At 38.5% G+C, this 13583-nt stretch overlaps 1 protein-coding gene across 11 annotated transcripts in view; it reads right to left on the bottom strand.

Annotated features, from left to right (window-relative positions):
- The window catches only part of DENND1A (DENN domain containing 1A), a 546843-nt gene that overhangs the window by 281648 nt on the left and 251612 nt on the right, over nt 1-13583 (bottom strand). For all 11 annotated transcript variants that reach the window (XM_023217180.1, XM_023217183.1, XM_023217187.1 and 8 more), the window contains 3 exons: nt 13092-13161; nt 7654-7734; nt 3161-3214 (listed from right to left, as the gene is read on the bottom strand). In XM_023217180.1, the coding sequence (XP_023072948.1) occupies nt 3161-3214; nt 7654-7734; nt 13092-13161 (205 nt within the window). The remainder of the gene's footprint in view (nt 1-3160; nt 3215-7653; nt 7735-13091; nt 13162-13583) is intronic.

Below are 13583 nucleotides of genomic sequence, written 5' to 3'. Positions count from 1 at the left end.
ATTATCTGTTCCTGAAACACGTATATAACCACCTAAACCTGATAGATTTTTCGAAGGATGAAGATTGCAATATAGCTTTACTAATCTTTTCAAGTTATAATTCTATATTTATATTGCCTATTTCTCAAGCCAACTATCATTTGTCTTTTTCTAGAAATTTTCTCTTTTCACAATCTTTAAATTTATCAAATAAGTTTAAAATTGTATTCTTTTCACAAATTCAGTTTTTAAAAGGTGCTATTTTTCAATTTTACTTTAACAATATTCCCTAATAAATTAAATTACTATTTCTTTTTCTAGTTTTGGTTATTTTTTATTACTATTCTTTTTTTTTATTTTTTAGCTTCTTGAAAGTCAAGTTCATTGTTTTCTAAATTCCTTATTTATATAAAAACATTCAAAGCTATGAATTTTCTCCAGAGTGTGGTTTTGGCCACATCCCTAAGGTACTTGTTTAGTGTCCTCATTGTCATTAATTTCTAAATAATAACTAATTTCAATTTTTATCATCTTTGATCCGACTATTTCAAATAGATGAATATTTTTAAATCTTTAATTATTATTATAGTTTTCATTCACTGCTATAAAAGACAGTGACTTGTGAGAGTTTAATACGCTCTATTTTGAAATTTTTGGTATGATTTAGTACATGATCAGTTCTTGTAAATGTCCCATGGCATTTTAAAATAATCCTTCAGGCCGGGCACAGTGGCTCAAGCCTGTAATCCCAGCACTTTGGGAGGCCGAGACGGGCGGATCACGAGGTCAGGAGATCGAGACCATCCTGACGAGCACGGTGAAACCCCGTCTCTACTAAAAAATACAAAACACTAGCTGGGCGAGGTGGCGGGCGCCTGTAGTCCCAGCTACTTGGGATGCTGAGGCAGGAGAATGGCATAAACCCGGCAGGCGGAGCTTGCAGTGAGCTGAGATCCTGCCACTGCACTCCAGCCTGGGTGACAGAGCGAGACTCCGTCTCAAAATAAATAAATAAATAAATAAATAAATAAATAAATAAAATAAAATAAAATAAAATAATCCTTCAGTAGCCTCCTTCACAGCCTCTGCTTCTGCTCTTCCTGCACTACTTTCCCACTTCTTTTTGGATTTCTCCACTGTCTACACTGAATTGACTGCAACTATCAGTAATCATCTCCTTTACATTATGCAAATTCCCAAACTCTCTGGCTCATGGTAGCTTCCTCTGTCATTAGGGAAATAGTTTTCTCCTTTTGCTCATCATTTCAATGGAATTTTCTGAGAGATGAAAGGTAAAAATCATGGGCTCAAAGTATAGCACAGTATGTAAGAGCTCAGCCTCAAGAATCCAGAAAGACCAATACTTGAATTCTGACTTTACCATTTATTTCCTGTAGGATCTTGAATATGTGACTTAAATTTTCAGGGCTTCTGTTTCCTTATATTAAATAATTATGGTAGTTACCATGTAAGCTTGTTGAGAGAGCTAAACGTGAAAATGGAGAAAAGTACCAAATATACCATATTTCGAGTAGTAATAATCAACATTATCTATTGTTGCTGAAATGGGAACTCTGGTCTGAATTTTTTATTAATTAATATCAAACAAAAAGGATGCAATATTTTCTACCACAGTTTGATCATACAGATAATACACTACATGGATATGCTTGATAATCCCAACTTATCAAGACTGTTATCTAATCACAATACTACAGCCTAACTTCATCATTACATTTGATCACCTGACATTTGTAATCTGTTCTATAGACAACCCTTAGAAAAATTTCCTTTCTGTGAATCTACAGTAGTTATGAAAAGGTATACCACATATTCCAGTACTTTTCTAATCAAGCATTCAAGTATACGCCCAAAAGAACTGAAAGCAGAGACTCAACCAGGCATTTGTACACCAATGTTCAAAGCAGTATTATTAATAATAGCCAAAGGGTAAAAACAACATCTATTGATCCAAGTATCTATTGCTGGATGAACAGATATGCAAAATGTGGTCTATACATACAATGGAATATCATTCAGCCTCAAAAAGGCAGGCTATCCTGACATATGGTTCAATGCAGATGAACTTTGAAGGCATTATGCTAAGTGAAATAACTCAGAACAAAAGGACAAACATTGTATGATTTCACTTACGTGAAGTACTATATGGAGAGTAGTCAAATTCATAGAGACAAAAAGCAGATTGATGGTTGCCAGCAGTTGCAGAGACAGGGTAATGGGGAATTGTTTAATGAGTACAGAGTTTCAGTTTTGTAAGATACAAAAAGTTCTGGACATTGTACAAAATATGAATGCATTCAAAACTACCAAGCTGTACACTTAAAAATGATTAACATGGTAAATTTTATGTTATGTATTTGTTACCACAATTTTAAAAAAGTAATCAAGTGTCTAAGTGGTAGACATTCTTTATCTGATTCTACATAGTACTATTTATAATCATAGTAAAACATTTTGAAAACATGTCAAGCGCTAGACTAGATATGTCATTCAGCTTGTTCAGAAGGCAAACATCAACCTTCTGCTCTCTCACACTCTAGTTCACTGCTCCTATGTCCTTTGGAGGTAGGGATGGAGGCCCTCATACTTTACCCACAAATACTTTATTCTCTGAAAGATAAATATACAAGGGTAAGAAGTAGAAGTGTAATTCTGCTTGAGTTGATCTACCCTAATAAACCTCTATTTGGAAAATTCTTTATATGGAAACATTTCACTTATAATAGCAGAAATGCGAAACAATCTAAATGGTCTACAGTGACAGAATGGCTAAATAAACTACAGAGTAAATGGAATATTACATAGTTGACAAAAATAAGTCACATGAATGAAAATGGAAAATATGTTTTTATAATAGGTGATTTAACTATGTAAAAATACATTCTAAAAAGAGGGAATCAAATATCATATTAACACATAATTACCTTTGAGAAATAGGAATAACAATCCCTCGTCTTTATACTTTCTATGCTTTGCAAATATTCTCTATTTGTTTTGTTTTTATAATACACTTCAGTTCTATTTTTGTTTTTATAATGTGTTCTTTTTAAAAATCATAATTTTTATAATCATACTTTAAATCACATCCTTTATGTATTAAAACAAATAGGCAGAAAACAGAGAAGAATAAAAATTTAATTTTTTCTTCCCAAGTACTTACATTCTCAGGGATGCTGGGAAGTTCTCTGGTATCAGGCACAGTAAAATAAGAATGCTAGAAAAGAAAAGCAAAAGTGATTTATTTCTGCTAAAATGTTTAACAATTGCATTACTCAGAATTCAGGTAAATGATTGGAAAATATTTTCTTACTCAGATAAGGAAACGGTTTCACTCAGAAGAAACACCCATGGAATATTTTCTTTGGATAATGTCAGATTGAACCAGATGCATTAAATCATCACTTTGGTAGATGGAGTTCTTTTCTATGAGAGGAGAACTTCTTTGGGAGATATAAATGAAGAGTTCAGGCCAGGAGTGTTGGCTCATGCCTGTAATCTCAGCACTTTGGGAGGCCAAGGCAGGTGGATCACATGAGGTCAAGAGTTCGAGACCAGTCTGGCCAACATGGTGAAACCCCGTCTATACTGAAAATACAAAAAAATTAGCCGATCATGGTGGCGGGCACCTGTAATCCCAGATACTTGGGAAGCTAAAGCAGGAGAATCGCTTGAATCCAGGAGGCGGAGGTTTCAGTGAGCTGAGATCGTGCCACTGCACTCCATCCTGGGTGACAAGAATGAAACTCTGTCTCTAAATAAATAAATAAATAAATAGTTCAAAGAAGTTAAATGCCATCCTGGCTAACACGGTGAAACCCCGTCTCTACTAAAAAAAACAAAACAAAAAAGAATTAGCTGGGCATGGTGGCGGGCGCCTGCAGTCCCAGCTACTCGGGAGGCTGAGGCAGGAGAATGGCATGAACCCGGGAGGCGGAGCTTGCAGTGAGCCGAGATCGCGCCACTGCACTCCAGCCTGGGCGACAGAGCGAGACTCCATCTCAAAAAAAAAAAAAGTTAAATGGCTAAACACATGAAAGGCATTGGTTTCATAATTTATCGTTTAGTAAGGCAAGTGTATTCTAGGAACAAAATATCGCCAGATTCACTCAGCGATGATTTTTACCAACCAAACCTGTCATCTCATTTCAGCATCTGAGATTATATTCATCTATAAAATGTGACCAAAATCTGCCCCAAAGGCCTAAGTGATGTTCGGAAGAGCTCCAGTTGCTGGAGTACTGGAACTGAGACCATTACAGATGACTAAGAGTAGAGAAATTCTGCCCCCGAAGCCCACTCCATCATAAGCCTCCTGACTGGAGACTCAGTGGAGTTGAAAACTTGACCTCTTCAAAGAACTTCCAATGAGGCATCTCCATATGTAACAAGCATGCATCCCTGAGTTAAATGACAACAGGCTGAACTGATGACACCCTTTGCTGCTATTAAAGACTCAGAAGACAATGGCAAGCAGGAACGGAAAGAGCTTGGTGCCGGCCAATTAAAGATGGGATTGTGCAAAGGCCAGGAAAAGTCACATGCAGAGAAGGTCAGCTTAGCCATGGCCTAAGTTCAAACCTGGACCCCCAAGTGACATTTCAAGAAGTTGTCCACCCCAACCCCCACTCTTGGGTGATTGCAAAATAGGTAGGTGTCTAGAAGAATGAGTTGTACAGGCTTTACGAAATGAAAGGCCCTGGGGACAATCATAATGATGATGATGACAACAATAATAGTATAAGGTACTTGTCCAATATTCAACAGATATTTGTTGAATACCTGCTAAATGAAAGGCATTATGTCTAGTACTCTGTAAATGTTATCTCTAATTCCCATAACAAATTTTGAGATAGATATTATCTCCATATTACAAATGGGTAAATTAATGCTCACAGAGGTCAAGTAGTCAGTCAAAGGTCACACAGCTAGTGTGTGGCAGAATATGGACCAAAACTAAATCTGTGTGACTAGAGTTGTGCTCTTTCCACCACGACAGACTGTTATACCTGTGCTTTTTATGTGCAGATGACAGCTAAAGGGATTTAAACAAATAAAAAAGTAAAAAATCAAAAGTATAAAATAGATAACTTTAAAAAAGCCTTCTTCAATGCATTATTCCAAAATCTGTGTGTATATCAAAATATTACCTATGAAGTATTTCAGTAGAGATGGTGTAGCACGGAAACTAGTAAGTGATTAATTCAACAATGAGGATTAAAACAGGAAAAGTAAAATGCAAGGTTCAAATATGACTTCATGAGATACCAACTTCTATACCAAAGGGCTAGAAGTTTAGTTCAGTAACAAATGGCCATGTGGTGATTATGTAGCTCAGCAAATTCACTTAATAGCACAGAACCTGTTTTTGAATCTGTAAATGGGAATATTATCTACTTCAAAACTGTTGTGAAGAATAAATGTTATATATATGAATGCCTACCATTCAATAAATGGTATTTTAATATAAAATTATTATTGCCCAGAACTGCTAGTTCTTATTACTATTTTTATCATCACTCATATAAGACACATAGAAATACACTCTTGCAGAGAGTGACTAGAGACAAAAAGTCCAGGATTACCATTTTATCAACATTTCAGGATGTATGTTGATCCTAGATGAGAGTGGCCCTTCAAAATCAGAAATGCAATATGGAGAGAGGAATTCCCAGTGAAAAGGAAAGAAAAAAATATCCGCCTTTACAGATGCAATTGATAGTAAATAGTGAGCCAACACAATTCCAAAACCAAGTAGTCCCCAGGCTGTCCTTTGAGATTCTGTCTTGCTCCATTGCCCATGAAATGCTGGGGACCAGGGGAGGTCAGAAACATTCCTAGAAACCACTGGCATGAAACAGCTGCGCCACCCCAGCAGTTCCTGCTGCCCCTGAGATGGCTTGTCCTTGAGGCCTGGCATGCACACTGCCTGAGCAGCCATTCTTAGGAAGGAGTGGACCTTCCTCCCCAGCAGCTGGTGACCCAGCCAGGCTACTCCACAGCTACCTGTCGGATGTCATTATGGACTGAAGTGGTGAGATCAAGCTGCTTAGGAAAAAGGACAGAGACAAAGGCAGGGTTGCTTAGCTATACAGCAAGGACTGGGGCAGGTTTAAAGCTCATTTGGTCATCTTTTCCAGATGGTCTCCCTTGCCGTACGAGAATTTTTGTAACAAGGTTTCTTTCTTTCCTATGCTCTATTAAAATGGGCAAAAGTCTCTGTAAATTCATTTTTTTCTTTCTTCCTTCCTTCTCTCCCTCTCCTTCCACATGAATGGCACAGTGGGAAGAACACAGGCTTGAAGTTAGCCCTGGCTTTGAAAACTCAAGTCTTATCTCTTATTAACCACACCACCTTGGAAGGGCAAGCATTTTTTCCTCTTGAAATCTCATCCATGAAATGGGAATGTTAATATCTATTTTGTAGACTTGTTTTGAATATTAGAGATACATATTTAGTATAAGTTAGGAACTTATTAAAAGAGTAGATCTATTATTAACTACTGGTAGTAACACTGCTTTCAATTTTATCATCATTCTGAAAAAAACTATAAGGGATATTAATTTTCTTTAGGAGAGGAGATACTTTTCCACCACTGAATACCAACACTGTACCTGGTTTTGAAGATGAAAGACAAAACTCTTAAAATTCTCAGGCCCCATGACATAAGGGAAATAGCCCCCGGATAATAATCAATACTTGGTCAAAGTATATCCATCTGAGAATTCCGATGAAGGTGGTGACAAGGGCTTGAGGCTTTGACCTAGGGAATTAGAGAATCCTGGAACCAAAATATGGAAAAGATCTCCTACACCTCTTCTAATGCCTTATCTGACAGATGAGGAAATTGAAGCCCACAAGGTTAAAGGTCCTGATTAAGGTCACTCAGGTCATTGGCAAGACAATGACTAGGATGCAAATCTCCCAACTGGTATTTCAGAGCACAGTGCAGAACATGTAGTAGCAGCATATATTTATAGGCATTCAAAGAAACTATTACTGTAGGCCAGGAACAACACTAAGCACTCTCCCTCTCGGTCCTCAAGGGACACACAGTCCAGTGAGGGGGACAGGAAAAGGAAGCATGCCAATAGGGTGTAACTAAGTACCACAAAGTATGCAAGATGCTTGGGGCGAAGGAGGTAAACTTGGCAAAACCTATGAAGTATCAAGGGAGGATTTCTCTGGAAATAAAATCAGAGTTGAATTCTGAAGGATGAATATGTGTTACTCTGGCAAACAGTGGAAAGGAAATGTTGAAAGCTGAGGGTGCAGGATGGGCTTCAGCAAAGGGACACACACAGCAGTGCTGCAGGGCAAGGGTGATACAGAGAGGCTGGGACAGGGACTGAAGAATCAGGCAGAGCCAGGTGTCCTATTTCAGCCCAGCATCTGTGATCCAAGAGATGCTGGTGATGGCATGATGGCTACAGAGGAGCCTAGGGACATTTAGGACATGTCTGTTTCTTATAGAATCTCAGAGAAAGGAAGAAATTCAGCTCCCTGGCCTATCTTGAGCTCAGAGGTCTCAGAGTATTTGGGGGTAGGGGTAGGGTAGGTAAAGGTGACAAAATACAATCCTGTTCAGCTACCTCCTTCTTACTGTCAATAATGCAACGGGTTCTCAGTGATGGCTAATACTCTGCCCCACTTACCACGCTGAGATGAACAGACACTCCTGGGTCAGGGATGGGAAGTTTGTGCAGAGTTTCAAGAAGCTCATTCCACTGATTTTCCTGAAAGAAATAAAAGGCCTAAGTAACAAAAGCAAGGCTCAGCCCTTAGTAAGATACCTGCAGGGAGGTCTGGGCACACGTGACTGAGGAGGTTGGGGAGATGCTGGCCCCAGTACAGAAATAGGTTTGATATTCACATAGGGTTTGACAAAAGACACTGCGTATGCCTCAAACATAAGAGCCAAATAGATCCTCCTACACCAAGTTTGACATTTTCTACTCAGTGAGACACCTACCATGACCGCCTTTTATGGATCATATACCATAAGCTCTCAGCAAATCTATCCCCTAAACTCCATAGCAACAACTTTTAAATGCAAACAATCCTAGCTTACAGAGCGGGGGTGGTTGGAGAAATAACAATGACACTATAGATCTTGTCTTCATCATCATTACCCTCAATTAATTTTATTGAGTGTTCACTGGGTACACATGGCAGCCTCCAATTATGGAAAGTTAGAAATGAACTAAGTACAACAGCATGCAATATAGGATGGTGGCTATGCATTCTAATTCGTGAAATTGAGCAACATAATGACATACAAAGCAATACAAATTATTTGATTGAAAATGGATTCGCCTCTAAAATGCTCAAAAGAATACTGCTCACAGAATTATCCAAACGCTATTTTTCCCACCCTGTGGAATTATTTGTGCTAATATAATACTGATAAGTGTATATTTGTATCTACTCATCCTCTATTTGATCCTCCCAACTACCCACTTCAACAATGTGAAAACTGAGGCTCCAAAAGGTGAAGCAACTGGTCTCAAATCAGCCCGTTAGTAAGTTGCACAGCTAAGGGGTGAAATGCAGGCTCCAGAGCCCTCCTGGCTTCACTACAGCTTTCTTTAAGTAGTGAATTTAGGAGAGGAAAAAGAAGATGTACCCAGACTACAAGCTTGTTTCAGTCTGAGCTCTGACAAATCAAACAAGCTTCTAAGAGAGGAGAGAGATGAACTTGTGTGTGTGTGTGTGTGTGTGTGCGCGCGCGCATGTGCTTAGTTTTGCTCTGAAACAATCTCAAACTTACTGAACAGTTGTAGAAACTGTTAAAAAAAAAAAAAACTTTTATTATTTCCTGACCTATTTGAGAATAAGCTGCCAAGATTATGCCCCACCATCCATAGATACAAACAAGGGCATTCTCCTAAATCACCACAAGTAATCATTGCTGTGGTTTGAATGTTTCCTCCTAAAAGTTCATGTGCTGACAATTATCATTGTAACAGTATTAAGAGGCAGGACCTTTAAGACGTGATTACGTCATGAATTAATGCTATTATTGTGAGAGTGGGCTTCTGATAAAGGATAAATTTGGCCCCCATCTTGTGTCTCTTGTCTTGAGTGCTGCATGTTATGACCCAGAAAGAAGGTCCTCACCAGATGCCAGCACCAGGCTCTTGGACTTCCCAGCCTCCAGAACTGTGAGCCAACTATATCTCTTTTCTTTATAAATTACCCAGTTTGTGGTATTCTGTTATAGCAGCAGAAAACAAACTAAGAGAATCATAATAAAGAGGAAATTAACACTGAGATGCAGAATTACCACCTCATCCTCAAGTTTTGCCAACTGTGCCAATAATATCCTCGACAGCAAACAATCCACTTCAGAATCACATGTTGCAGTTAGTAGTTACAACCCTCTACTCATCCTCAGTCTGGAACAGTTCCTCAGTCTTTTCTAGATTTGTACAGCCTTGAAAATGAGACCACTCATTTTGTAGAATAACTTTCAGTTGTCTAATGTTTTGTCTAAAGTCTGATTTCAATGTCCCTTTACTCATGATGTTTGCTTTCATCAACTGATTAATTCATTTGATATCTCTACAGTAACATTACTCTTTCTCTTTGCAGTAGATAACCATTTTGTGGATTGACACTTTATGTAAATATCCCATTCCTCAAACTTTCAATGTATCCATTTACTTATTTTTATTACCATGGGTCCATGGTTTCCTGTTTTATTCAGTGTACTATACTCCTTTACTATCCTAATTCGTTTTGATATTCAATTTGTTCCAGATATGACTAGTGGGAGTCCTCTTACTGCTTTTGTGCCCTTCTGACATGCTCCCATCATGTTTTTAGCAATTTCTTACTTTTTGGCACAAAAGATATTTCAGGTTCATCTTATACTTTCCCTGCCTCAGCCCCAGAATCAGGTTATTTCTTCAATGAGTCCTGGTTTCTTTTAGTGGACAATGGTATTTAGAAACCAAGATCTGGGCACCACGTGTGCTCACTGCTCCTTAGTATTGCTTATGCCAGGCCCTTTCAGTCAGTGGAGCCAGATAATATATAATACACACATGGAACCACAATAGGCACTTCACATATCTATTTATTTCCATATCCATCTTCCAATATTGAAAACCATGGGTTCATACCAATGGCTCCTATTCCAATCCAACATAGAAATTATTCTAGTTTTCTCCCTCTACATATCTGTGACATCATCCTACAAAAGTGAAAAAACTTGCCTGTATTTTCTTTTTATATTTGGTTATTTGTATGGAACCACTCTTCTATTGCCATCCCTGCCTCCTTCCCTACCCAGATGCCCTCCCTCCTCTCCCCGACACAGACATCTAGGGCTGGGTCTCTACTGTCCAACCCCTCACACAAATGCCTTCCTTACCTCAGGATCCAATACACCAGCACTGGGCCACAGCTACTGCCTCCCTTCTCACATGGATTCTTCTGGCCCTACTTGAGTTCTGACATCCCATGCTGAGCCTCTACCACCATGCTCCCACATAAACATCCTTCTCTCCCTCAGGCTCCAACACCCTGCTCCCTGGCTCAGACGCCCCCCCTTGCCCTGCCATCCCTTCCACAAGGGTGGCCATTCAAGGTCTGATGAGCATGATGGGTCCATGGCCCAAACGGATACCCCAGTTACCCACACCTTGGTCTGCTACACCCCATGCTTAGCCATCACAATCTCTCTGTCTCTGTCTGTCTCTCTCTCTCTCTCTCTCTCACACACACACACACACACACACACACAGAGAGAGAGAGAGAGAGAGAGAAAATAGAAGCCTATCTTGCTTCCCAACCTTCCCAATGACTTTTGGATAAGAGAAGGTTTCAGCCCTGGTGCAGGAGGTAGATTCTGTTTCTTTAAATAAAAACTCTCTTCCTGTTCTAATCTGGTGACTAAAATCTTGCCAACAATTAAGCCAGTTGTAGGCAGATTTCCTATCATCTGTGTCAAATTCTTTTAACTAAAGGGGGAAAAAAAGAGTCCTGGGTTCAAGAGAAATAGATTCCAACTAAAACATATTACTGATCTCAGCCTCTGACATCCCGAGAGGCAGAGTCCTGCTGGAGCAATGGCCCAGGGGAAAGGTTCACCAATTTTACAGGGTAATAATCCATTTCCCATATGTGTAGGTTGTACCTACCCTTTTATAATCTTTCCTGAATCACATGTTTTAAAAAGTGTACCAAGTTCTTTGTTTGACTGAGTTTTTTCTCTTTTTTTTGGACTGGAACATATGGAGGGAAAAAAATGTGAGTCAATCTCCAATTCAAACCTGTTAAGAGCCCACATATTACACAATTCTATTTATTAAAGACACCTTTCAAACTTGAGTGAAAACTGGAATGTTTGACTAAAAGTAACTGAATCAGAAATCGATGAACAGACCCAAGGTGACCTCCTAACTCATTCATCAAAGAGTAATCCACTTCTTTTATGACAGAATCCCCTGACATCTAAGCTTCTTTTCACAGTGAGTGTAGTGATCAAGGAAGCCATTTCTATTAGTTATTCTTTCCATTTACTGTGACCTCCGGAATACATTTGCCAGTGAGTAAATCTGTCTCTAAAAAAATGATTTAGTCATCATACACACAATTTCCCCCTTTCCTCCAAAACGGCATTTCCCAAAGTGTGTTCCAGGAAACACTGCTATCTCAGAATGCTAAGATTTATCATAAAATTAAAGGGTTTTCGGGCAAAACAAGATGGGAAGCACAGGTGACCCAGGTTTCTCCAATGCAGGACTTCGTAGAGCTTACATTAAATGAATCTTAAGGAGATAGAAATGAAACACAGCTTTCCCTCCCCTGGACCCCAGTGTGACTGAACTGGTACCCTTTTCATGGACCATTTCTCAGAACTAACACTCAAATTGCTCAGAACATTCAACAGAAAAAAATTAAGGGAAATCTTTCCTTAACATTTAATAATAATGGATCACTTTAATTAAAAATCTTAGGCCATATACAAAAAGGAAAATATAAGACATTAGATATATAGACAAATATTCAACTCATTAACAATCAAAGAAATGCAATTAAAACAATGAGACTTTTTTACTTGTCAAACAATGAATTCAACAAATGGTACTGATGAGAGGGTATCATGACCTAGGCACTCTCTTACATTGCTGGTAAAGGGTATCCTTTAAGAAAACAGCAGAATTCTTTTGCAAAGCAGTTTGGCAAATGTTTTAAAAATGTTTATGTCCACTGACCTTACAATGGCCCATCTGGGATTCTCCTTTTAAGGAAACAATCCAAAATGAAGAAAATGCTTTACTCTCATAGATGTGAATGGTTACACTTCTCATAACAGTAGAAAAATCCCAAACAATTAACAATTCCCAATAATAGGAAATGCTTCAGTAAATCAAGGTACATGATAAAATGGTATGCAGCCATGAAAAATATTTATAACATTTTTAACAGTGTGGGAGGCACGCTCGTTATAATGGTATCTGAAAATGTGGGCTACAAAAATCTACATAAAGGTCCAATTGGCCTTTGACGTCCATAGAAGATACCTTACCTTACCACTTCTTCCAAAAGTACAGCAAGGTACAGATGAATTTTTAACGTAATTTTCAGACCCCTACAAAAGTTATTGTAAAAGCACCACAAAGCTTTATTGAAATGGGAACTCAGGGCAGCTGGGTAGGTCACTTGCCAGTTAAGTGTTTTACTTGCAAAGCCCAGATTTGCAGCATGACATGAGCAATTCAAATATGTGCCTCAGCAAAATTATAATTTAATACATGTCACAAACTTTCCGGGCTGCTTGAGAATATTAGAAATTGTGAACATTAACTTTGTGAATGTTAAGGGTCTCTTTATCATTTATTTAATGCAAAGAAAAACTTAAAAAAGAAAACAACCCAAAATGCTAGCAATATTTATTTTAGGGAAGAGAGTAGGGGCAAATTAAAAGTGATTTTCTTTTCCTTCCTATTATTTTCTGAATTTCCCAAACTTTCTATAATGGGCATGCATCACTTTTTTGGTAAAATATAAGGCATGTTTTACTTTTTCATCATAAAAATTAAAGCTTATTTGTTAAAAAGAATTATTTTAAAAAGGCAAATACCTGTCTTTTTGTCGTATAATCTGCCAGGATGTTAAGCAGCTTATAAAATACCTCGAACCAGGGGAGATAGCTGGAGGAAGAAGAGGAAACACATGACATATTAGTATGCAGGTCAAAAACTTTAACCAGGATCTAATTCAAGACTAATACATTTCAGTTTTGCTCTACATCCTGAAGAGTCCTCCTGTCACAGACTGGTGGAAACACAGACTAGTGAAATGCTAATTATTTCTGAGAGTTTAAAAAGTTGCCTGTGTAAGGCAGAGGATTGAATGTCCACTATAAATTATTCCCATGCCTCAGAGCTAGAACAGTTCACAGAAAAGAAATTCAAAGCAGACTCCACAATCAGGCACCAACTCTGAGTGGTCCCCTGGCCTCTCTCAGCACACCCACCCTTGCCAGGAAAGCTTCTATTCAGTTTTTCATGATGGGACAGATACAGACACACACACACACACACACACACACACACACACACACACACACACA

Source organism: Piliocolobus tephrosceles, chromosome 14, assembly GCF_002776525.5.
Source record: "Piliocolobus tephrosceles isolate RC106 chromosome 14, ASM277652v3, whole genome shotgun sequence".
NCBI classification, from domain to species: domain Eukaryota; kingdom Metazoa; phylum Chordata; class Mammalia; order Primates; family Cercopithecidae; genus Piliocolobus; species Piliocolobus tephrosceles.
This window is presented reverse-complemented; position numbering and strand designations above follow the sequence as displayed.